This window comes from Eleginops maclovinus, chromosome 19 (assembly GCF_036324505.1).
Source record: "Eleginops maclovinus isolate JMC-PN-2008 ecotype Puerto Natales chromosome 19, JC_Emac_rtc_rv5, whole genome shotgun sequence".
In the NCBI taxonomy this organism is placed as follows: domain Eukaryota; kingdom Metazoa; phylum Chordata; class Actinopteri; order Perciformes; family Eleginopidae; genus Eleginops; species Eleginops maclovinus.
Genome location: NC_086367.1, coordinates 22,979,047 through 23,004,749, shown reverse-complemented (window position 1 = coordinate 23,004,749; position 25,703 = coordinate 22,979,047). Strand labels below are relative to the sequence as shown.

Sequence of the window (25,703 nt, the reverse complement as noted above, 5' to 3'; positions counted from 1 at the left end):
TTTCAGTACATTCCATCTAAAGCTCTTTATAAAACAAACAGATGAGACTTCAGGAGCTCTTATTTAAACTTTATTTACGGTATATCAGAGTATATGTGATGTGAGTTACTTCCTATGGAGAACATGTATTTACATCTGGGGGGGGGGGGGTTTAACACTTACAAAAATACAAATTTAAAAAAACAAATCGAAGGAAATAACTGTACACTGTACAAACACCAAGAGAAGCAGCTCCCTCTGATACAACAGAGCAGCTGATGTTTCAACACCAGCCTGGTCCTTTAATTGTCCGTAAACACTGAGCAGGTACAGGTGAGTGTAAAAAACGTAGTGTTTCATTGCTGAAATATAAGAATCTTTTCTGCGGTGAACATAACCGGACTAAAGAAACTGAAATACATGTAATGACAATCCTGAAGACAAATGACTGTCCAAAAAAAAGCCATGTTTTCAGAATAAAGTTTCACACTTTAAAGAAAAAATAGCATAATTTAAATGTAAATCAAAGGCCCTTTTTCATAAAATTCAGACATTTTCTGCCATTGTGAACATTTTCCTCCAATTATTTCCAATTTATTGACCTTAGGGCTCATTATATGCAAACAAAAATTAAAGTAGAACACACACAGACACAGACACAGAGAAACACACACTCTTATGGCCTCTTTTGTTTCCTATGATGAGACTAAATAGCAACTTTCATGGCAACTATTACTCAGCAACTTTCCCCCCGTTGCCGCACATTGCCCCAGGCAGAGCGGCTGAAACGCACGAGGATGGAGCTGAAGATAAATACTGTAAATTGTAGAAAATAAGATGCATTAATAAATATGGGGAACATAGTATCTGAGCGTCTGTAAACGACATGTGAAAAGTTCTGTATCGTAGCCAGAAGGGCAGGTTTCTGATTGGCTCTCTGGTGTGTCAGGTGCATAGAACACTAACAAGGAATGAGTCCAAAATCCACTGGAAAAATCACATCGCTTTTCTTTCGAGGGAGCCCTTGTGATGCTCGAGTCTTACATTTCCCAACCCTGCTGCAGCTGAAACTAAACAGCACTCAAACAGCCAATCAGAGCAGCCTGCAGACGACCAATGACCCACTTTGCTGTGACATCATCAACAGTCCGTGAAATCATCAGCTGGGGGGGTTTCCTTTCAGCCCAAGAGGAACTAGTCTCGGCATCGGCCTCCAGGCCACGCCGCCATCTTTTTTCCCTCCTCCTTCCTCTTCTTCTCCATCGCTGTGGGCGGGTTCCACCACTTTCTCCACCCCGCCCACTTTCATATGCAGCAAAGGGGGCGGGGCCAGCACGCCGCCTCCACCTTTTGCATCTTCAGTCTGTCGGCCTCCGCTCTTTGCCGACCCCTCAGAGTCAGAGTCCAGCGCTAGGAGCCAGGGGCTCTGCGCAGGTCCTTCCTCTTCTGCGGCTCCGCTGGTGGTGACGGATGGTGACGATTCCCCCGGTGACAGGACCCTGGTTGTTGTTGTTGTTGTTGTTGATGTGGTGACGGTCTGCTGGTTGAGGAAGTCGATCTCATTGAGGAGGGAGGTCAGACCCTCGTCGTGTTTGGTCTCCTCCTCTTTCTGCTGCTCCAGGGACCCCTTCATTGCCGGGATCTCAGCCCCAGGATCAGCACTCTTTCCTGGGCAGGGAGAAGTGGGCGGGCCCTGGCTGGAGGGTGGAGGCGGTGAGGATCTGGGATCAGGAGGGACTTCAGCTACTTTCTGGGGAGGTGGTGGAGTGTGCGTTCTTTCTTGTGGTTGGTGTTGTTGTTGTTTTTGTATTTGTTGTAGTATGTGTTGCTGTTGTTGTGACTGTTGTTTTGTTGTTGTATCTGTTTGTGTTCTGTCGTTGATGGTTGAACCAAATGAAGCAGGTTGTTTAAGTCTGCGACTGATTCAGAAGAAAAACAAAACAGAGATCAGCTGCTGTCAGGACGTAACATCAGAAAACAACACAAGTACTGTGGGGTCAGTAATCATTAGTTAACATAACTAACTTAGTTCATTCAACTTTTCAGTGTGTTAGCATGTTAGTTAGTTTCAAGTAATTTGTATCAGTGATTAGTTTAGTTAAGAAACTTTTAGGTTAGTTAGGTTTTTTGGTTAGGTGTGTTGCCTGTGTAGCTAGGAAGTTAATTAGTTTATTAAGTTAGTTAGTTAGCTGAGTTAACTATGTAGGTAGTTAGTAAGCTGTGTGTTGGATTACCTGTGTAGTTAGTTGGTTAGCTTGTGAGTGAGTGAGTGAGTGAGTGAGTGAGTGGATTAACCTGTGTGGTTAAAACATTAGTTAATGAATTGTTTTTGTAGGTGGTTAGTTGAGCTACTTGTAAATTTAAGTTATTAGTTAACTGTGTAGTTAGATGGTTAGTTAGTTATGGTAACGGGGGTGGTAGATCTTACCTGTGGGCGGGTGGGGCAGGGAGGGGAGATGGATCACCTGATTGGTCAGACCGGGGAAGTTGATGAATGAGGCCACGCCTACAGACAGGAAGAAGACATGAATTACTTCAAAATAAAAGCATGAAGAGGCAGAGAGCGGTTGACAGTGATCGGTGGGTACCTGGTGTAGGAGACGCCTGCAGCACCGTCGGCCCCCCCACCATTTGGCTAAAGGTCAGAACCTGTTGCCCCGGCAATGCAGCACCGACCAATGGGAACACAGCCTGATAGCACGGTAACGCAGCTGGTTTCTTAGTGCGAGACAGGATGTTAGGAAACGTCTTCGGCCTGTCCCTCTCCAGTGATGCATTGTGGGATACAGCAGGACGAGGCTGGATGGGCAGCAGCTTCTGCACCACCCTCTGAAGCTGCTTCATAGGTGGAGCAGAAACGGGAGGGGGAGGAGCTTGTGGAGTCGGCTTCAGCGGGGAGGAGGACGTGATTATGATGTCGTCATCAGTCGAGTCTCTCGCTGGAGAGTCTGACGCCCCGCCCCCTCTCGCTGCTGACAGCTGACTGGCTGTTGGGCGCTCCTCCACCGTTGTCTGTTTTGACATCAGGTGCTGCAAACTCCTCTGGACTCTCCGCATACTTCTCCCTGCAGCCACATTCACACACATTCAGGTTAGAGCTTCACACCGACACCAGGTTTAAATAACCATGCATCAGTTTCATGTTTAGACGTTATCAACGGCATCTTTAAGCCACAAATCAATATTGTTTTGTGCCTATGATTCTAACATGTTGTTACAGAAGGTTTTATACCAGATAAGCCTTAAAATACACACTCATTCAGAAAACCTCATGTTTTTGACCGCTTTTATGCCCCTTCTGTTCAATTTTTAACCTCTGTTTTACCTCAAGCTAAAGTTAACTTAATTATTTGCTTAATTATCTAACAATATACGTAGATACAATGTTAAGATACCAGTATCCCAGACTTCACAACCATCCCCTGGTTCCTCACCTGTTCTCTGTTGGATCTCTCTGAGGAAGTTCTCTCTCTTCTGGTTCAGACAGATCTTCAGACTCTTCAGTCTCGCCGTCTCATTCTGCAGATTCAGAATCTCCTGCTGAGCCTGAAACACAAAACAATGTGTGTTAAAAGCTGAAGTTACACTAATGCATGTGTGTGTATCAGTCAGACACCATCAGGCGACTGTAAAGCGGTCAGAAAAGCTTGAGATGTACCTTGTGCGAAATACAGGAAATACCAGTTTGTTTGTGCAATGAAGAAAAGAGAACTCCCCTAGAGGGTGAAAAAGTTCCTCTGGTTTCTGTCTCACCTCTTGGAGCTGGAGAGACTTTGGAGAGTTTTGGGTCTTCACCATCGAGCTGAGATCTTTGAAGGCGGGAGAGATGCTATGAAAATCGACCGGCTTCTTCAGGCTCTTCAGTCTCAAAGTGCTTCTGCTGAGACAAAGTAATGACAGACAGAATTACACTCACCTGTTAATCCTTAAAGGCGTTTCACTGAAGCACTGATTCACAGTCTGTGTTTGTTATTGGTTATCACAGTCTTCAACTTTTCTTTCTGTAATGAGCAGGGTTTTGTCTGAACCAGGTAACAGGGGCGCTGCACCCTCAAACCAAACTGCAGATTTTCCTTGTAAAATCTTAAAGTGAAGCCAGAAAACAATATTTCTAAAAAGGTACAAAATATCTTGATGATATGTTGCTGATCAGATCTTACTTTGAATTCCTATTGTTCCTCGTCCGCCGCCTCCTCACCAGCGTCTCCATGGCAAAACTCTGAGCCACATCCCCCACCTGACACACACACACACACACACACACACACACACACACACACACACACACACACACACACACACACACACACACACACACACACACACACACACACACACACACACACACACACACACACACACACACACACACACACACACACACACACACACACACACACACACACACACACACACACACACACACACACAATATTAACAAACCTATAAATGGAACAATATTAACCTGAATTACAACAAAACTAATTATTAAAATGTAACTGATTATTATGAGAAGTCATATTTAAATCCTTTTTATCTACAATATATTTTTATTATGTTTCGTCATCAATTGAATTTTCCTTATTTTACCAATTTACAAAATGTTTATTTTTACTGTTTTATAGAAAATAAAATATAACATTTTAAATAAAACAAGAAAAATGTTTTGATTTTGCAAAAATGATAATATTACCTTTCAGTCACTTTAATTCAAATGGCTGTTTTCAAGTATTCATTTTTTTTATAAAGAAAAAGGAGATGTAAATATGGATCTGTAATTCTATATGAAGATGATGAAGATGAAGATACAACTTTATTGTCATTGCACAGAGTACAAGTACTAGGACAACGAAATGCGGTCTCTGCATTTGACCCATCCTAGTGTTAGGAGCAGTGGGCTGCCATTATGTACGGCGCCCGGGCAGCAGTGTAGGTAACCAGTGTCTTGCTCAGGGACACCACGGTGGCACTTGGTCTTTCGGGGACTTGAACTGGTGACCTTCCAGTTCCCAGGCCAACGCCCTATGGACTTTGCCACCACCGGCTAAGAAGTCCTTTTAAGGTTCTTGTTATCCCTTCTAGAGAACCATCTCTATTGTCTTTTAAAAAACAACTGTTATAACTGCCCTTTGTGTCTCCTTGAGATGTGAAGGTTCTTTTGTTTGCTCCCTTTGTTGCCTGTGATTTGTTTTTATGTTAACCTCAACCTCTGACCCTGAGGGCTCTGCAGAAAATGAGTTTCTCTTACGTTATCCGTCCTGCTAACGAGGATCTCCTCCCCTGCCGAGTTTTCAGACATTTCGTCCACCTTCAGCAGTTCCTCCGGGCCGTCGGTGTCTGTGGACTCCGGAGGTCTGTGACGTTTAGCGCTCATTCGATTACTCTCCTCTTGAAAACAAAACACAAAACAGCTGATCTTAGTCTGAACACAACAAAGACAACAGGATGCAACACGCAGCAGGGATTACAGTAAACAGCAGGTAGAGCGCGGTTCAGCTCCACGTGTTTCCTGTTATACAGTAAGCTATGGAGGGACTGAGGAGCAAATACTCATTCTAATTTAAAATGATCATTGTTTTCAATGTTATAAAAGAAACCTTAAAATATATATGTTATTATGTTTTAATAAATGACTGTATTATCATTACTAATATTAATATTATTAGGATGCTTTCAAATTCAAGCCCTGGCTTATTCATTTTCTTCCACATTTAATAAATCAAATGTCTTTATTTAATAACTGGTATTTACTAGTATCGCCACATTTCCGAACAACAATAACCTATTCCCCCCTTTCAGTATATTATTTAATACGTTATTAAGTTCTTTATTAATATTCTTCTTCTTTTTTTATCAGTATTGTTATTTTTGTCCTTATTTTGATTTATTATTTAATGTATTAAATTACTGTACTTATTACCAGAGGTGGGACCAAGTCACTGTTTGGCAAGTCCCAAGTAAGTCCCAAGTCTCAGCAGTCAAGTCCAAGTCAAGTCCCAAGTAAAGACAGAGAAGGGCAAGTCGAGTCCAAGTCCAAGTAACACCAAAGCCAAGTCGAGTCCAAGTCCAAGTCCCAAGCTTCTTCGAGTCCTGAACAAGTCATCATGTACTCTTCACTTAATAATGCCATTATCAGACTAACGATCACACAATTTCAACATATCAACCTAATCTTCAGTATTTTTTTATACATACAGATTAAACTATGCATATATTTTATATATCTGTATATACGCATGCGCCCAAAGACCTTCAAAGTATTGTGTGTGAATGGTGGGTTAGAAATGTATGAGCACGGAAGGCACCACTGTCATCCTAAAGTTGGTAAAGCGCCTTGACTAGTGAGGCATGGACTGTGTGGATGCATGTAACTGGCATTGATGCTTCAGTGGATGCCAGTTACAGTAGGTCAACATTTTGCTTAAATCACAAAGAAACCTAATATTTCAATAAAACAATGTTTAATCTGTATAACAATTAAGCAGCATGACTACACACAATGAAAGGTGCTGGGGGTAGGCGCTTGAGAGACAGACAGACAGAGAGAGAGACAGAGTACACCTCCCTAATCTTAGTTATTTGTGTACATACCTGCAAACTCAGAAGGGCTGAAAAAGGTGACAAACTAAACCGTTGTAGGGGGGTCTGGGGGGTATCCCCCCCCACCCCCCCACCCCCCCAGCCTTTGTACACGTTGCCTAGCAACGTCGCACATGCGCATTATATCCTGCTCCGCTCCGAGTTATAGTAGTAGGCTATTCATGGGAAACGCATGAACAGCACGTTAAGATCTCGGCCAAGTCGTAATTAAAAGCAGTTCTTCATTATTTAAGTTAAGCGGCGGTAACGCCAGTGTTAAACACGGTGTTAAACACGGTGTTAAACACGCAAATGCCGGTTGGTGTGCGTACGGTACTGAGTGTTTATCGGTCCACGGCCGTAATGAACGTGTCGCATTGGTCCATATGTAATGCGCACGTTCTGTTGTTCCCATTGGCATAGAGCTATTGAACATTAATTTTAACAAAGGATACGGATAACATATCGCCCACGGCAGTTTTGTCATTGTATGTATAGCCTATATTTGTATTACGCTATCATCATTCAACATGTAGAATGAACGTGTTATCTATAGAGTCGATTTACATAGATAATTCACAACCATGAACCTAATCTGGATCTTAAACCTGCCAATTGCAACTGAGAGAGACGCAGACCAGACGGACAGCTCTCGACTAGGCTTCCCTTCCGTGGCACAATTGCATCTTTTCCGTAGATGAAATCCGGGGAAATCGTGAATATTAATGAGGGGAAACCCGGGGATTATCCAATCACGCTGGTTAGGTCCCTGATCCAATCCAAAAAGGCCAAAATCCACCACATGATTGCATTGCTCGCACTTGCCTGCCGGCTCTCTCACTTTGCGGTCTTTGGGGCTTCGCAGGTTCGCATTGCAGGGAAGGATGTCCATGATCAGGAAATTTAGCTTTTGACTCTAGGCATGTCAAGTCATTACAAGTAAAAGAGGCAAAGTCCGAGTCAAGTCTCGAGTTAATAGTATTCAAGTCCAAGTCGAGTCGTAAGTCATGCCGAATTTGATCAAGTCAAGTCTGAAGTCATTAAAATCATGACTCGAGTCTGACTCGAGTCCAAGTCATGTGACTCGAGTCCACATGTCTGCTTATTACTATTATAATTACTATGTTTTTAATGTTATTTATTTATTAAATTACCTTATTTATTTTTAATTTTGTATTATTATTATTATCATTATTATTCCCTTGTCTTCTCATATTTCCTTTCCATGTACAGAGTTCAGTATTCCTACCTGTTGTCGGAGCGATGAGGGTGATGAAGTTATCTCGTTTCCGTGTCAGCCTCCTCTTCCTCTCCTCCAGATCGCTCTCAGTCTGCTTCAGCTGCTTGATCAACATTATCGCCTGAGATAAAAAATAAATCAAACATCTATTTATTAAAAAGGGAATACAATAAATGATCTGAGGATGTGAAGAAATGGAGGCGTGGACACGCTGTATGCAGGTCTGAAGATGTGCTACCATGTTCAGTGTGGAGACCTTTGAAGCCTTCTCTTCCTTCTGGCCTATTTCTCGACTCAGAGCATTAAACTTGCTCTGCAGACCTTTCCGACGCCATTTCTCCCTGTTGTTGTGCAAGAGACGCTGCTGGAAGAGTAAAAACAACATATATTGAAGCCGACGCAGGATCACGGGACCTCCAGTTCCCTAGTTCCTTCATAGCATAACGTCAGCTTTTTACTTCTAGAGAATGCGTTTACATTTCAGAAATTCTGAAGTAGGGACGTGCACATTTGGTGGTCAAACGGTGGTACTACACCCTCTGTGTCAGTGACGTGATGTGACTTTCCCCCCATTGACTTACATTAGGAAACAGATGTCTGGAGGTCAGTGGATGATTTAATTTCTATCAATCAACTACCCAGTGCGATGCACAAATATGAACCAGAAAATAAGCACGTGTATTCCTCAAACTATCAAAATATAATATAAACCAATCATTAATAATATGCATATTTACAGCTTGTTGATTTCCCCCCGTCTCTTTGTCGCTTTCCAAATCATCGCTGAAGTCTGACGAGTTGTCCGTCTCACTGCTCGACGGCTCCAGCTTCACCGTGTCCACCGACCGCTTCCCCCCGCCCCCCGTCTCCGAGGTGGGGGGCAGCGTGTTGCCGTCCACACAGATAATGTCCAGGTCCATCAGTTTAGGGGCCACCTCCGGAGGGGGGATAGTTGAGACCTCTGGAGCTCTGGTCCCTGCACAGGTGGAGGGTTTCTGATGGAGTCCATCTGCAGACACCGTCACCACTTTGACCCCGAACTCAATGCGCTGAGCCGCAGAGGGTTTGAGGGAGATCATAACCGGGATGGTAGGGGGGTGAGGCTGAGAGGGCCCCACTTTGGGGGGAGCTTTAGCCGGGGTGACGACCATGGGTTCCCCCTTGGAATTGGGCCAGATGATCTTAAAGGTGCGCATCCCCTTGTGAGACAGGCAGGTGGGGGAGGGGGAGGAAGAGGAGGGGAGGGAGAGGGACTGGAAGCCAGACAGCGAGGGGGAGGAAGAGGAGGAGGAAGGGGAGGGTACTTTGGTCTGAGGTGACATTTGTTTAGTAATGACGACTGGAGTTGGGAGCGATGCAGTAGGAAAGACTGTGGGAGGAAACAGAGACACAGGAAGACATTTATAAAGCTCAGTATTTGGTTGTTTTTTTAGCTTGTAATGAGTCTGTATAATAACCAGGGTTTCTCTAAGAAAATATAGCATGAGGCCCTAACTTCACTTCTGGTCTAAATTAAGCCCCGCCCACTTTCCGGTGAAAATCCTGCATCAGAGCGAAGCTGAAAATAATAGTGTCTTCACGTCTTAAAGCTGCTGAGTCATATATTGCACCTCCAACAACAAATAGATCCAGAGCTCCGGTTCCTTTACTTCCTCTCCAGAAAAAAGGAGAGTAAAAGAAAGGATCAGAAATCTCAGTCTCAGTGTCAGCCTGCTGCCTTGTCACACAACCCCCGGCAGACCAACCGGACATCCATCCCCTATTTACTCTCCGTAAACACAAAGCCGTCTGCCCAGACATCTGACCCCATCTCCATATTTCTGGGCTCATTGAACCGCTTTGGAATTAATTACATTTGCTTATAGACTCACTTTTCTCCACACACAGCTTCTTGTTGGCTCTGAGCTGGCTGAGGGGAACCAGTTGGACCAGTGTGCCGTCTGGCTTACGGAAGAACTGTCGACCAGACGCCGTCCTCACCGACTGCAGCACCATCCTCTGAGAGTAGGAGGAAGTGGGGGAGGAAGAGCAGGAGGAGGAAGGGAGAAGAACTGGAGCAGGAGACTGTTGAGAAAGCTTTGCAGGAGGAGCAACCTTAAGCATCAGCAGCTGAGAGCCTTTAGGAGCAGGAGGACCGGAGCCTGAATCCAAACAGAGACCATTTATCATTTATAATTACAGTAACAATATGTCATCACGCTTTACCTAGCCCAATTCCCCCCTTTCCAGGGCTCGACAGTAACAGTTGCCAGGTTGCCAACCTTCAGCACCACAGCAAAATGTGCACCACAGCAAAATGTGCACCACAGCAAAATGTGCACCACAGCAAAATGTGCACCTCCAAATAGATGAATGTGAATTATTTGTTGTATTAAGAGTGATATTTAATTATTGATGTGACCAGTCGGAGCCCTGATACTTAAGTTGCACGTGCATTGGTGTGATTACGGAGCCAGAAAGCGTGTCTGGCGCTTGGGGTTAACGTGACCAACAACCAATCCCATTAATTTCCCGCCCCAGACACACATACTCGCGGTTTGATTGGCTAGCGCTTAGCGTACTGGCATATTAGCATACGCGGGATTTGACTGGCTGGCGCTTCCGTCGACGTTTGAGGAGTTTAACTTTTCTCAACGCAGCCAAAGCGAAGCAACGGAACCACAATGCAGTTCGGCAAAGCTTGACGTCACCCCATTCAAAGTGAAGGTGCGTCAAGCGTCAACGCAACAGAACCGTGTGGACGAGTCATTACTCCCGTGCTCGTTTCTTTAATTACCGCTAATTACTCGGGCCAAACAAGTTTCAAATAAGAAAAAGTCACCGGAAGAGTTAAAGGAAAGCAGTATCAGAAACAGAGAGAGCGAAAGGAAAGGGAGTTGGCTTCAGAGGTGGGAGAAGTACTAAAGACCCAGAGTGTAGGAATATTCTGTTACACGTAAAGTCCTGCATTCAAAATGTTACTAAAGTGAAAGAGTATTCTCATCAAAATGTACTTAAAGAAGCGCCAGGAAAAGTAGTTGCGGTATTTTGTATAACAGCAATTGAGGGTGGACAAGTTTCCTGATACCACTTCAGTTTCAATGAATTGTGTTAATAATGAATAAAGCATTTGAACATTCTGTGTGTCACATTTTCATGATTAAGCTGATGTTTTACTGTATAGTATCTTAACTATTTAAAATATAAGGGGACTAATAATGAGACTTCACTGAGCTTTTATTTTGGTAAGTCGAGTATGAAAACGTCCACAAAAAGGTTGTCAAAATAAAATAGAAGTGTTTACTTGTGTGGAAACTCTGAGGGGCGACTATGGTGACCGGTTGCTGATGTGTGGGTGGGGGGGCGGGCACCACAGAAGAAGACGAGGAGACTTTAAGGAGGGTCGGTGCTGAACTCTGAGGAGGTTTGGAGGGGGGTAGAGCGGGCGCTGGCAGCTTCCTGTTGTTCCCCACCCGGCCGGTGAGGTACGCTGCGAGCCGATTGGCCGGATGGAGCGCTCCCATTTTCCCCAGCTGGATCTTAGCCAGAGGGTAGGGCTTACTGTTCACCTGCACAAAGACAAAGATGTGTTTAATTTAGATGAATGGATTATTTGAACAGCTAAGTGGAATATTCAATGAGAGGAAATGAATTGGCATCTATAAAATAAGACATTTTTTACATATTTTTGATTCTTTTAGGGTGTTTTTCTGCATTTATGTCCATTATTTCAACTAAATTAGGCTGATTTCACTCATTTACTTTTACTTCACTAACGTTTCCAAAGCAATACTTATACTCGTGAGTTTTTACAGTCTGATAGCAGTGCTTTGACTTTAGTAAATTGTCCAAATACCCCCCCCCCCCCCCAATCATCATGTAGTTTGCAGTAATTCCTCACCTGGATGGTGTGTTCTGTTCTTCCCGGCTGCTTGGTGTTGGCGGAGAGGAAGCCGGCGGGGGTGATTCCGGTCAGGAACGGCAGACCCAATCTACCCAACATCTCCCTCTGCTTCTGTGATATCACTTCCTCTCTTCTGATCTGTTTCCCATCATGCACCTGGTGAGCCGTTGATCCCGCCTCCTTGATGTCTTCTTCCTCCAACTCTCGCTGCCAATCCTCAACAGGTTTTGCTTTTTCCACTTCCTCTTCTTCTTCTTCCACTTCCTCTTCCTCCTCCTTCACTTCCTCTTCCTCCTCTAACTCTTGCTGCCAATCCTCAAGAGGTTTTGTTTCCTCTTCTTCTCCTCGTTCACTTCCTCTTCTACCTCCACCTCTCGCTGCCAATCCTCAAGAGGTTTTGCTTCTTCCACTTCTTCCTCCTCCTCCTCCTCCTCCTCCTCCTCCTCCACTTCCTCCACCTCTCGCTGCCAATCCTCAAGAGGTTTTGCTTCTTCTACCTCCTCCTCTTCCTCCTTCACTTCCTCTTCCTCCTCCTCCTCCTCCACTTCCCGCTGCCAATCTTCAGGAGGCGCCGCATCTATCGCCGTCTCTGCTGGGGGGTCCTGTGCAAAGACACAGGATTTAAAACGTCAGTGTGGAAACACCAAAGGCTCTCATCCTGTAGCTCTCTGACCGACCAAAGTTGGTGTTTTTCAGAATTTTAAAATGATAAAGTGTTTTTTTCAGTATATTTTTTGGGCTAGCTTAGTCTTTTTTTACACAGAGTATAAACACAGACATGTGACGGCTCGTACCAACTTTTTTTGTGACTATTTTTGGGGCAGAAATGGGAGAGAAACAGTTATTAAGAAGGGGCAGGTAAAATACGATGTTTTCTCCCTGCTCCTTTCCACCATGTGCTACAACATGTGCAATAAGTGTACATGTTTTGTTTTCTGCCATGTGTGGAATAAATAAATAATACAATTTAAACTGGCAACATATTTCTGAAGTCAAATGCAAAGGCTTTATAAGATCTGTACTTATCTAACGATTTACTTTTGGAGTCAAATAGATATTGTGGTAAATACATGTAATTCATGGGGCGGACAGCTTGCTGCTGGACAGATTTAAACAGAGTGAATACACATGGACAAAAACCTGGAACACATTCAAATACTGATTGAGAAACTGGACGTAGACATTATGAATAAAGGTTGAAGGTTTGTGCTAAATGTGGAAAGGAACTTGATGGATTTCAGTAATATCTTCATTTATATCTTTACGTTATCAGGTCAGCCTACCTGCTGTTGTTTCGTCTCCTGTTTTATCTGAGGTTTCAGCATCTGCATCGGCATCGGGGGTGTCAGAGGTAACTCCTGCCTCAGTTTGGGTCTGCAGATGTGCATCTTGTACTGGACGAATTGCTCTCCGTCGCTCTCCTCTAGCGAACGGCTCCCCGGACTGACCAGATAGTTTTTGATCCAGAAAGGGTCTTCCAGTGTGTCCCGAGCCATCGCCTCGCAGAGTTTCCTCAGGACCAGGTCACGGTCACCCTCCTTCGCCCACTGACACTCAGCCACGATGATCAGACGCTTGGGAAGAGGCTTTGCTGGAGGAGAGGGAGGCCGGGGAGAGGGAGCTGGCTGAGGATCCTCTGCTGGAGAAAAACACAAACATTACCATCATGTCTCCAGGGAGGTGTTCCATAACAGCTCTGTTACACCAGGTCTACTTTAATGAATCAGGATGTGTACAGGGGTCAGTGAACCTACGTGGTGGAGGAATGGAGGTTTTGGTCTTTGTTCCCTTCGATGTCACGCCTTTCTTTCTTTTCGGCAGAACCATTTTAGACTCTGCATTTTTAGACTCCTCCTGAAAGAGAAATATCAGTGAGTGGTTAATGCATGTCATGCACTTCCACACCTTTAGCTGCAAGAACAGGTAACGTGGGTGCGGTTTCAGTAACTGTTGGGCAGCGGAAGGCGTGGTTGAGATATACTAGCCTTGTTTCTCTGATCTAAAATGAAGTTTGGAGCATTTTGAGACACAGTTCAGGTGTGTAATGTCATAACTTTATTACGTGTAAGAGGTGTTACCATTGGAGGATCAGGAGTCTTCTGTTTCCTGCTCCTCCTCCTCTTCCCGACGAAGACTCGGACTCTGGCACATCTGCCGTTGTCCTTTAACCTCTCCTGGAACAAACACAGAGAAAGATGTTTACATGTTGTTGCTAATGATAACAACAGATGAGAGGGGAAGTGATCCTTTACCATCAGCATTTATAATAAACAGATCTTACTGTCAATGATGCCGATCCAGGTGTGTGGATCGGGTCTGGATCTGAGTCTGCAGCATCTCTCTTCCACAGAGTCCGGACCCGTTCGGCAGGCTGGGAAACGCTGTCTGCCTCCTTCAGGACTACAATTCAAACCACAGGAACAGAGCAGGTGATCAAAAATGGGGGAGTTTTAACTCCAAATGTGTGTTTCTGTTTTGGGAGAGAACTTTTGGATTTTAGCCTTTGCAGACCATTTACAAGCACTAAAACCTATATAATACAAGGCAGGAAACTCACCGTAGGCCATCTTCATCCTCCTCTTCCTCCTCTTCTTGTGTCCGGGCTGTGTGGGGCTGGAGTCGGATCCGTCCAGGTTCTTGAGGAGCACCACTTTCTGTTTGAGGCAGCTGCAGCCCAGCATGCAGGCGGGCCGGCCGCAGTGGCTGATCCTGGAGCAGTGAGCGAGGCTGGAGCACAGGCAGCCCAGCCGGCAGGACTCGTTCAGGCAAGGGGGGGCTCGCCTCCGCACCAGCTGGATGGGGGCAGTGGGGTTCTCACTGACGAAACCCTAAGGAGGGTACCAACAGTGCTCAATATACAGAAGAGGCAATAAATATCATATATGCTCTTCATTTCATCAGCAGGCATAAAGCCTCATGAGACCCTTTGAAAAGGATCCTCTTACCTTCAGTGTGAACAGGGACGTCAGAGCGATGGCGGCCCTCTCCTTGGTGATGGAGGTCCGGTGAAGCCCCTCCCACAGCACGGCGTCCTCCAGGTCCTTCTGCTTCAGCAGAGCGCGGGTCACCACCGGCGCGTTGTCCTTCCTGCAGGATTTAGGATCCACGGCCGCACCGAGCTCAGAGTCCGACTCCACCGGGGCCATGTGCTCTAGGGCGGCAGACGGCGGGGTCTTGGTGGGGGTGAGGGTCTGAGACGAGGGCTTGGGTTTGAGCTTCCTCCTCTGCTTGGGTTGATGAGGCAGAGGGGACAGCTTTGGCTCGTTGAATCGGACTTTCAGGTGTTGCTTTCTTGGTTTCAGAGGTTCAGTGACAGGCGCTGTGTGCTCTGATGGAGTGGGGGCTGCTGGGATAAGGGGTTCAGGTTGTTTAGGGGGCAGATTTGATTCAGTAGGACTCAGAGAAGGTGTTGAACCTGGAGGTGATTCTTCTTTGAGTTTATTGGGTTTTGGACCTCTCTTCCGGGGTTTTTTAACCTCCTTGATTGTGAGTTTGGGTCTCTTGGAGGGCGGGATGAATCCAGATATGAGTTCTGATGTGGGGGAGCTGGAGGTCTGTTTCTTCAGGACACTGTCGAGGGTCCGGACGTAGCTGGTGCTCCTGGTGGGCAGCTCGTACACCAGCGGCTCCACGGCAGGCCGAGAGAAGCTGTCGGCTCGCTCGTCGATCAGCTTCGCTTCGTTCTCCAGATACTCGTCCAGCATGTCACTGCAGAACGCGGACAGGTTCTTCTTTGGTGGGTCTGAACTAGGACCAGCTGCAGGACACAGGACAAATATTAAGACAAGATTCATCACAAATGCAATGAGACAATTCTGTATTCCTTTTTGGGGTTTCCCTTCTCTGTTGAGTCTTCTTCAAAGGCTAAAATCCCAAAGATGACATCATTTATTAAAAATGTTTCAAAAGTTTTCTTGGTAATTTGTTTCCAAACTGTAACTACCTTCAGGTTTTGTTGGTGTTGGAGTGGATGGAGGCTCAGACGGAGTGTATTTCTCTCTCCAACCTTTAATCTGAGTCACATCGGTCGTCTTTCCTGTTCTGGACACAAACGCTGCAGAAACACCTGGAGACCAAAACAAAAAATAGAGTGAATCAGCAACAGTCCATTTAAGGATTTTTCCTACATTTGTAAATCTGAAAAAGTTCTTCAGCTGCTTTAAGGTGGATTAATAGAACAGTCGTGTTTATGACGTAATCAAATTCAAATTTCTGCATTTCAGGAATATTTATAGTAAAACAGAAACTGAAGAAATCAAGCTCCATGTATCTCTAACGTTGATCTATAAATATGTAAGCTGCCAATCAATCGCAGGACATTCATGTATATCTAACCTCGATTTGGGTCATTATGAAGGTATTGACCTGGAGGTGGAGGCAGTTCCTGGGTCAGGGGCTCCAGGGAGACTCCAGGAGGGGGGATGGGCAGACGGACTCCCAGGTACTGCAGGTCTATGGCCAGAGTGGTATCCAGCAGGCTCATCTTCAGACCCACTGTTGAAATATTTCTTTGTTTTAATATATATTTATTTCTACGCTTTAATGTGAGAAAGAACTAGTATTTCAAACATTTCATGAAGTACAGTCTGACGTACCTTCCTGCAGCACAGGATGGATCACCTGTCTGTGTCTCAGCAGCTTCAGGTCTCTCAGAAGGATCTTCTCGAAGGCAGCGATCCTCTCGGAATCACCTGCTGTCTCTACTGAACAGAAATGTCATGTTATCCACTTTTTCATTAAACCAGGTCATTTGAGCTTGTTGAAATGTTTGGGATGTTGTTAGCCTAACTCCAAACAGCGGTTTCCACAGAATACAAAATAAAAATGCATTAGGTTTTTATAGCTTGTTTCTTGTTTGACTGAGCTTCTACTTCCTGTTAGCTAATAAGTGGTGTTCAGCTATAAGCCAGCTATCAGTTCTGTTAGCTCGCATAACCATCTTGGTCCAGTTAACTTCGACACAGATAGCAGTCCCAGGTAATTAGTCAGTTTCTAGTTGAGTGTTAGTTTGGTGTCCGTTTCTGGATACCATTAGTCTAATTAAAGTTTAGAGTCCTGTGAAATGTATGTTAGTCTCTAGCTGTAGTTGCTTTCAGTTAGCTCTAGTTCCTGTTATTTTGTATTCCTAATGCTTTTCCCCCTGCGTCCAGTCTGTAGGCTAAGCTAAGCACGTCATTTTTCTGTACCTTACACACATATATTACCATTCTGCAACATCTGCAACTTTAAACAACTGGAAAATGTCACATGATAATGACTGTTACCGTTCTCAGGTGTGTCAGTCGATTGTTGTGGCACGGGTCCCTCTGCTGTTGTCTGCGGTTGTGAGACTGTTCCATCGACGTGGTCCGCAATGTGAAGTTTGAGGGCCTCCTAAAATAGTTTTAGTTTGAAATGTTCTGTAATGTACATTGAGTAAGCCCCTTCATCTCCAACAAGATTATTGGCCTACTGATGAAGCTACAGGCTGCATTACACCAAGCTGTATTTTAGGGACTGGATGCCAAAACATAAAAACAGATAAGAGAAAGTTCTTACCTTTGAAGTGAATGAAATAAATAACTGCTCCTCTACTTCCTCCACGTTGGGATGCATTCTACCGTATGAGGCATCTATCTCCTGATCCATATCCACTACCTTTCGCTGCCTGGACTTCTTCTTGCGCTTGCAGGTTCTTTTGGCTGGAACTGGTTGCACCTGTAGAGAAGGCTCATGTGCACTTGCTTCTACTGTACTCGGAGGTGGGCAGGGAACGTCTATTGCCTCTGTGTTTGAGAACGCCATACCGAGGTCATGGTCGTTGGAGAAAAAGTGCACGAGTTCGGCGATTGAAGGCGTAGGTGACAGTCCGTCTCCATCTAACGAGGAAAAGGTTGGAGACAGCGGCAACTGAAGCGCAAGTGGGGACAGTTCAGCAGGGAATGGAAGCGACTGTTCGTTTTCTTGAAATGACGGAGAAGGATCAAGGGGAGCCATGGATGTGGAGGTGTCAATACCCTGTGGTTCAGATTGGGAGGAGGTTTGGGAAGGCAACAGAGGTGAAGTTACAGACACTAAAGGAAGAGTCTGTGGTGTGGGCTGAAATGTAGTGAGTGAAGCTTCTATGTACGGCTTGGGTAGAGGTAACACTGTATGCCATTTGAACACAGATGCTTCGCTGTGATCCAACTCTTCAGGAGACGGTGCTTGAGGAGTGTGTTCAGAAGTAGTGCAGTCAAATTCTAGAGCTAATGAGAGAGGCAGGGAAGGTAAAGGTTCAGGAGAGCTTGTAGGTGACAATTCCTCAAAAGCATATGAAGAACACTCAGGGTCAGGTAGTGAAGAATCAGACCTCATACTAGGGTAGTCTGAAGGTAGTGTGGAAGACTCATTGATGGTTGGGGTTTCTGATGAGCTTGGGGCAGGTAACACTGTCTCAAGGGTTGGTGACGAAATAGGAGATGCAGAAGAGGTAGCAAGAGTTGACGTCATGGTGGATAAAGATGTCTCAAGGGTACAAAATGGTTCATCTAAATTAGCTAACACTGGTGTACCATCTTGTCCCTCTGAGTTGATGCATTCGGCAACAGAAACAGAAGCCAGGAAATCTTCAGTGCTTAGTCCGTTTGGGCCTGTAGTTGCATTATCATCTTGACATGATGGACTGGAAGGTGCATTGGCGGTTTTACCTGCTTGTCCAGGAACATTTAAATCTACTTCCTCCAGATGGTGTTCAACAGTATGTCTAGAAGTCTGGTTGTCAAATGTTGTGATATCACCTGTTGGCTCTTTTAAAGGATCAGTTGCTTTAACGCAGGGGTCAGATTCTGGACCTTCGGGAGCAGCAGCAGAACTCTCTAAATTAGATGAAAGTTGGGATGGGAGTGCCCGGGGTGGAGAGTCCACCTTAGTCTTGGCCTTTTTAGATTTAGTTGAATGCTGCTTCAAAAAACGAGCTAGAGCAGGCAGAGGTAGCGGCACTGGCCGTTTCTGCTCCTTTTCTTTTCCCTCTGATAGAGCTTTGGGCTTATGTTGGTGGTCTGATTCCACCGAGGAGTTATTGGAAACTGCTAGAGAGTCATTATTGAACTCAGAACAGTCAGTCCTTACATTGTCTTTGCAGTTTGTTGAACTCAAAAGGTCCTTGTTCTCTTTAACCTTCCCATTTGTTTTAACAGTTTCTCCTTTCTCTGCAGATGACGGTACACCATTTATTCTGACAGATGTACTGTCCCTTCCGGCAACCTCTTCATTGCTTTTCAAAGCGGTGGTTTCAGTATTGGTTTGCTCAGTTCTAGGAGATGTGGTATTAGTATTGGCCAGCTGCTCCACGTTGCATCTATGCAGTGACACATGAGCCTCCCGGATAAGTTCTGAAAATAACTTCTGAGCTGGATGTGAATTGCTGGTGAAGGAAACCAAACAATAAAACAATTACATTAATGTCATAACTCATATTTTAGTGAAATGGAGACACCATATACTGTATAACTAAACTATGGCATGCTATCAGCTAAACAAGAGACATCAAAATCACAACAGTTAGCAAATCAGGAAACATACCCAGGGACATTTAAGAGTGGGTCTTCATTCTGGAACTCTATTGCAGACTTGACATTAAGTACAATTATGAAAAGCATGCCATATTCTTTTACAAAGTGTAACTCTTACCGCGAACATTCCCCAGTCACACTGGCAGCTGATAGATCTTCATTTGTAGTGGAATTTTTCTGAAGATCAACAGAACCCGAAGGCTTTGCATCCACTGCTTTTGAGCTTTTAGGTTTATGGTTTGCAAGCAACGACTTCAAGCTCTTCTTCAGGGGATGTTGGTCATTGGTTGTTTTGCCTCCACCTTTGTGCAAGTCGTTGCCAGAGTTCAACTTCAGCTTTAGGCCCAAAGAACTGGAGCCCTCCTCCTTCAGTCCTTTAGCAAACGGATTGTAGTCGACTTTAAGCTGGGAAAGCCGTGGGTTTTGGTAAGCAGTGACTGCCATGAACTCAGTCTGGGGAAAAGTGAATGTCATTAGATTGCGACCCTTTAGATGTGTGTCTTCAGCAGCTTTTCAGTTTGGATCACATGCAGTCTTGGCAGGTAGCGGTGCATCAGATGCAGGATGGTGTTCTCCTCTTGTTCTGAGACGTTGTTTGTTAGTTTCAGTTTGTAAAAGGACACTGGATTTTTCATCCAGTGTTCTCCTGTTGATGGAGATTCCGGGTGAGCGAATGGTTGACTCTTACCATGAGTTTCTGCCTTTCCAGCAACTTGCCAGCTTTTGCCATTCCACTTGTAACGACTGTTGTCCAAAAGTTGAATGTCCATGATCAAAGAATACTTCCTAGATGGCTGCAAACCAGAGATGCGAAAGCGGCAGGAGGGGAACATCCTACTGCCTTGTTTAGTCACAATCATTTCTGTTTTGCATTTGAAAAACTCGTTCCACATTCCGTTGTTGTCCAGCGTTACTTTGATACCATTGCAGATGCTATCAGGTGACAAGTTGTCTGGCTCAGGGTTTGAACTTTTGGGATGCTTCCCAGCCGAGAGTCCACCAGCCTTCCTAACCGGTTCTTTAGATGGGTACATTTTGGGTTTACCCATCATATCTGCCTTTTCATTGGTTACACAGTTGCTTTGCTCCAAACCACCTTCACTTGCCTTCCCTGGTTTTGGAACAACAAAGTGGGCAGATGGATGGTCTGCGGCAGGTGCCGCAACAGGGGTGGGTGCCCCTTCCTGATGGAACACCATTCCTTTACGCTTCTTCTTAGAAGCCATGAACAGCTCCCAGACATCTAAAGGGCAGGAGAATCCTGCTTTTTATACATCTCTACAATGGTTTTGGACAGCATCCTAAAAAAACAAAAATGAGCTGTAAAATTGGTTGTAGCATTTTCAGTACACTACACCATTAATCCCATATACTGCCTTTCGTTACCAACATAGTCAGAACAAGGAAAATCATTTTATTTTTGTGATAATGAAAGTGTCACAGCGTAGCATGAGAGCATGCACATCATCTTTTCGGTCTGTTTAAGGCCGGTCAACATGTCAGGAAACGGACTGAGCGTTGAGAAGTTCAAGCCTCCGCAACCCCCGAGCTCTGCTTTCTCTTTTTGCCCTTGTGGCCTTTATGAGAGGGATTGATACCGACCAGTTTATTCTGACTTATTTTCAATACACTGCAAATTGCGCTTTGGTGGAATTATTTTCACTAAACGTTTCAACTGATGAGATTTAACTGATACACATGGAGCCACTTAATGTACATCAAATTTACAAACTGTGGCTGGCATGTTGTTTCCTTTACTAACCCAGATATATCTTCTCCTTCCTCGAGCCAAAAAGCTCCACTGTTCTCAGAAAACTACATAAAACCCATCAGATGAGCTACACTGTTGCAATGAATGCTTTTTATGACCATAAACACAAACTGAAGTTCATCTCCATTGTCTTTCAAATAAATTGCAAGTTTCATTAGTTTCAGGGGAGGAAACAACACCTACACAACCTGTCCAGTGCTATATTCTCATTGTTAACAGTCAGCATTATAAAGAAGCAGTTAGTATGTTTATTTGTCCTCTTTATCTGTAGGTTACTTTAATAGTCATGCTTGATTGGGTACTGGGAAGAGGGTAAATACGCTTGTTTTTTTATACCAGAGTGTAAACATGTACGGTGTTTGCTCAATTTTTTAAGCAAACCTCAAATGGTCTTACAAAGTACTGCAGGTCATAGTACTGCTAATTTGGATATCCTGAACGCTAGTTAGCAATGTTGCAATCGATATAGTTAGTCATTTAACTTTTCTACTCCAACGTAAAAAAAGTGCAAAAGTAAAAGTTAAATTGAATGCACATGTTGTTGTGTTATTTGTTGTCTAGTATGATGTTTTATGCCATACATCACAATTCACAACACACTGAAGTACAACGTTATCATGACACGTATGGGGTTACCAGGTTCTTGCGAACACTCAATCCTAATATAAAGTAATTGCATCGGCATACAATGACAGTAACTTCACTTAAATAACAATATTACAATACATCTCCATATTTTGCCACACAATTTAAAGCAAATTACCAAGTAGCTGTTAGTATATCTATTTCTCAAGTCTGTACGTTACTCTGGTCTTTATCTGTTTGTTGTTTGTGTGATGCTTGGCATGGGTCATTCAAATAGGGTAAATAAGCTATAAAAGATCAAAACTATTTTTTATTCCAGACTGTAACTGTTTATCTTTCTTCAGTGAAGTAGGTCAGTTTTACCATGGCGCTTTACGGCGTTTGCTCCAATTGTTTAGCCAGCTAGTGGCCATTTGATGCACTGCAGGTGTTATTACTTACAACCTAGCTAGCAGTGTTGTAATCTACATTCACTTTTCTACTGCACCGGTATAAACTGAAACATTTAGAGGCATAAAGTTCACTTTTATAACCTATTGCATGTTGATAATGAAAGCCAACTCTGACATTTTATGCATATATCGCAATACAACGCAATATATTGAACAACCATTGTATCATGATACGTAACAGATTAATGAGTAATCAGATTACAATTACAGTAATTCCCCGGCGCTAATTATAACATGCTGAACTAGATGTGTTGCCATGTAGCGCCATATAAACCTAACTAAGTGAAACATCCATTTTTTTAGTATGGCAAAGTTAGGGGAAAAGGGTTGTGTTGGAATACATTTACAGTAACTTCACCAACCCTGAATATCCTTAAATAACATGCTTAATGCCACGTAGCGGCCTGTTACCGCATTTAACTGAGTATTAAACATCTATTTTAAGTTGGGTGGAGTTAAGGGAAACTAATGTTGCACTTGCAACAGCTAATAAGCACTTTTCATCGTGTCATCTTGATATGTTTAACTTTGAATGCATAAGCAGTTCTTAAAGAGCTTGCAGCTAGCTAGCAGCAGCAGCAGCAGCAGGCCTGATGCTGAGCCCAGTAATGGCTTCCCATGTAACACCAAACACAACAGTCTGTCTGGACCCACTGAGACCATGTGCAACACTAACAGCACACGGATTACCTTCTGCGCGGTCCAACAGATCACGTATTTCGACGGCGTGACATTAATCCGCGTTTGTTTTCCGTCGTATAAACCCAGCCGACATGGTGGATGTTTTCTCAACTGAGGTGGGGAGAAAAGCATGCGGTGTCCTTGCTCTAAAACGTCACCGCCCGTCTTCTTCCGTACTGCGCAGCCTCGGACGCCATCTTGCTGCCGCCACCTGGTTCAAAACTGGTCGGGATCAGCAGCGGGGAATATCGTCCGTTATCTGCGGGGGAAGAGCGGTGGAGCAGTAGGATGGTGTCTTCTGTTCCGTAGCTGTTTCTCTCTCTAATGGACTTTTTACTGGAATATGTTGACTTCCTGATGCTGCAAACAGACGCTACGACCAACAGTTCATTTTCTTATCTAAACAGGCTATAGTTACTTCCGGTTTTACCTTCGTCAACATGGGATGTAGCTGATTCTAAACACAGAGCTTAAAGAGAGAAACTGGTGGGAATGTTTCCAGTACAAACAGCAGCAGATGTATGGTCAAAACTATTGCAAAATACTGGCTGTACAAAACAACCAGATCCATGTGAAACTGATGGAAGATGTTAGCTTGGGGTTGGTGGCATTTATTTAACGGTAATGGTGGATTTAAACGGAACACATTGCATAAATGCGTTTAAATCACTGTGGCAAAGAAGCGGTTAACTCCGGGTTAAAACAGCGTCGGTTCATTACCCCCAACCTGGCCTCGCTTATTGCTTGTTTATGGACTCTAAATTGTGGTGGCGTTTCACAAAATGGACTCGCTCGAACTAGATGTGTTTTAATCAATTGTGCTTGTGGCTTGTGAGCCATTATCCCGTATTTGACTGCTCATTTTCGGCCACATCACAGACTGCAGCAGCAGCAGCAGCAGCAGACAGACTCCATGATGTTTCCACCCAGCCAGATCCACGTAAAACCAACGGAAGCGTTTAGCTAGTGGTTTGTGGGATTCATGTCCAGATCACGGTGGATTGAAACGGAATAAATTACATGTATGCGTTTTAAACAATTGTGCTTGTGATAATCGTGAGCTATGGTCCCGTATTTGACTGTTCATGTTCGGCCACATTTCAGCAGCAGACAGACTCCATGATGTTTCCACCCAGCCAGTGGAGACGGGACGACACCGTTAATGTCGGCGTTATTTTTGATACACGACCCGTAGACTTATAGGCTTAACTATATGGACACATGGAAGTGATACGTGTGAATGTGGTTATAGATGGGGGATGTGGTCGGACACACGGACCGCAGAGGACAAATGGTTTCCCCTCTGTAACAAACAAAGGGATCAGCCATGATGGCGATGCAATAGTGGCCTAACGTTATAGCGTTGTTTACCAGCCGTTTTTAGCCCAGCGGTCCACCGAACAACATCGTTTTGAATACACGATATATTTTCATACAGATAGTACACAACTAGGTAGTTACAGACTTACTAAAACCCTACATTTATAGCTGAAATTAAGTGTTGGTCAGCTACACCGGCCACGTTTTTGTTTATAACCGCAGCGACTTTGCGGATCATTTGCGTGTGGTGCTGTGAAGAATAACGTGAACGTTAACTGACGTCAACCGCAGCGGTTTAATTTAACGGTAGCCTGCGCGTTCACGTAAAGTGCGACAAGGGATCGGGATAGGCTCGTGCGCATTAGGAACACTGATTGAATTCTTACGTTTGTTTTGATTTTTAATATTTGCTTCGTTTTACGTCGTCGAAAACATACGTATAGAGGCGAATACTAAATGAACTACAGCGACATCTAGCGAACAGTTAGCCCCCATGCTAGCACACGGCTAGCACTATTCTAGGCTTTAAGTGAACCAGGTAGTTAGCCGGTGTAGCCAGGTAACTGATGCTAATGCTGCTACTGATCAAACGAAGACCGTCCTGATGACGTCATGCATATCAATAAACCCACGTGAGCTCCTAATTGATGGTGTGGCCTTGGTGTGTGTTTATAGAACAAAGTAAGAAACTTGCCTCGAGGCTATGAGATTAAACGTTCCCTTTGGCAGTGGTGTACTCAAGTACTGTACCATAAATTAGTGATTACAGTTTCCTTCCTACTTCTAACTAACTACATCTCTGAAGCAAAAGAAATGCATGCAACAAATATGTTAGTCATTACATGTATTGGATGACTTTGCAAACACCTAAAAGTATATGTAATTACTAATATTGTCTATATTAAATACATTCAAATGTAAACATGCTTACATTTCACTGCATTGGACATAATAAAATGTACCAGTTAAATATAGTGTTTGCATGATATTTTATCCTTTGGATTTTCATGATTATGACATTACTGCTACTTAGGCTAAAATTAAGAATGCATGACTTCTATACTTATAGCAGTATTTTAAAAACTCTGAAGACTGGTCTTATATCACATCTTTATTTGTTTATCGCCCCAAAAATAGCCCCTAAATTGGTGAACGTGTCCCACACTGTAACATGGAGGACTCTGGAGACTCCTGATGGGAGTGGTGAGAGCGGTTCCGGCTCCATCTTGGCTGAAGAGAAAGAGCTCTTTGTGGGACAACATGTCGCTGTGACCCAGTTTATCCAAGGAAGCAAACAGGAAACAGACGTGCTGAGACAATAATAACAGCATTGACAGAAGGGGACGGATATATCTAGATTGATTCAGACCCATTTTACATGTGTAGATGTGGGTTTACAGTGAGAAGAGACTATATTGATCTGCAGGGGGAAATTCAGGTGTAGCACCAAGACAGAAATAAGTAGACACATTGAGAAGTATATAAATATTTACTTTAAGAGTACTTTATAAAGAAGAATGCAATAGTTAATTAGACCTCTGTATGAAGAACATTTACTAACGTGCTTCTCTCTCTAACACTGTGTTTGTCCCCTGTTAGTAGTGACTGATGTATCATTTCTCAGGTGACGGCTCACCAGCTTGGATTAAAGTTAGTGGTAATAATACAGAAGAAATCAATG

General features: G+C 44.1%; 1 protein-coding gene across 1 annotated transcript; it reads right to left on the bottom strand.

The window, feature by feature from the left end:
• Nucleotides 1–62: 62 nt before the first annotated feature.
• Nucleotides 63–23,173, bottom strand: mgaa (MAX dimerization protein MGA a). Its single transcript, XM_063908041.1, is given in 29 exon segments — nucleotides 63–1,726; nucleotides 1,729–1,898; nucleotides 2,408–2,485; nucleotides 2,568–3,044; nucleotides 3,414–3,525; nucleotides 3,733–3,859; nucleotides 4,140–4,216; nucleotides 5,228–5,367; nucleotides 7,808–7,919; nucleotides 8,037–8,162; nucleotides 8,536–9,167; nucleotides 9,670–9,939; nucleotides 11,082–11,346; nucleotides 11,679–12,065; nucleotides 12,068–12,283; nucleotides 12,965–13,320; nucleotides 13,436–13,535; nucleotides 13,760–13,855; nucleotides 13,963–14,081; nucleotides 14,239–14,509; nucleotides 14,627–15,438; nucleotides 15,625–15,747; nucleotides 16,047–16,175; nucleotides 16,277–16,384; nucleotides 16,946–17,054; nucleotides 17,220–19,065; nucleotides 19,332–19,725; nucleotides 19,728–20,514; nucleotides 22,712–23,173. Coding segments are annotated over 28 exon segments (8,952 nt in total). The 5' UTR covers nucleotides 20,440–20,514; nucleotides 22,712–23,173; the 3' UTR covers nucleotides 63–1,138.
• Between the last annotated feature and the right edge of the window lie 2,530 nt (nucleotides 23,174–25,703).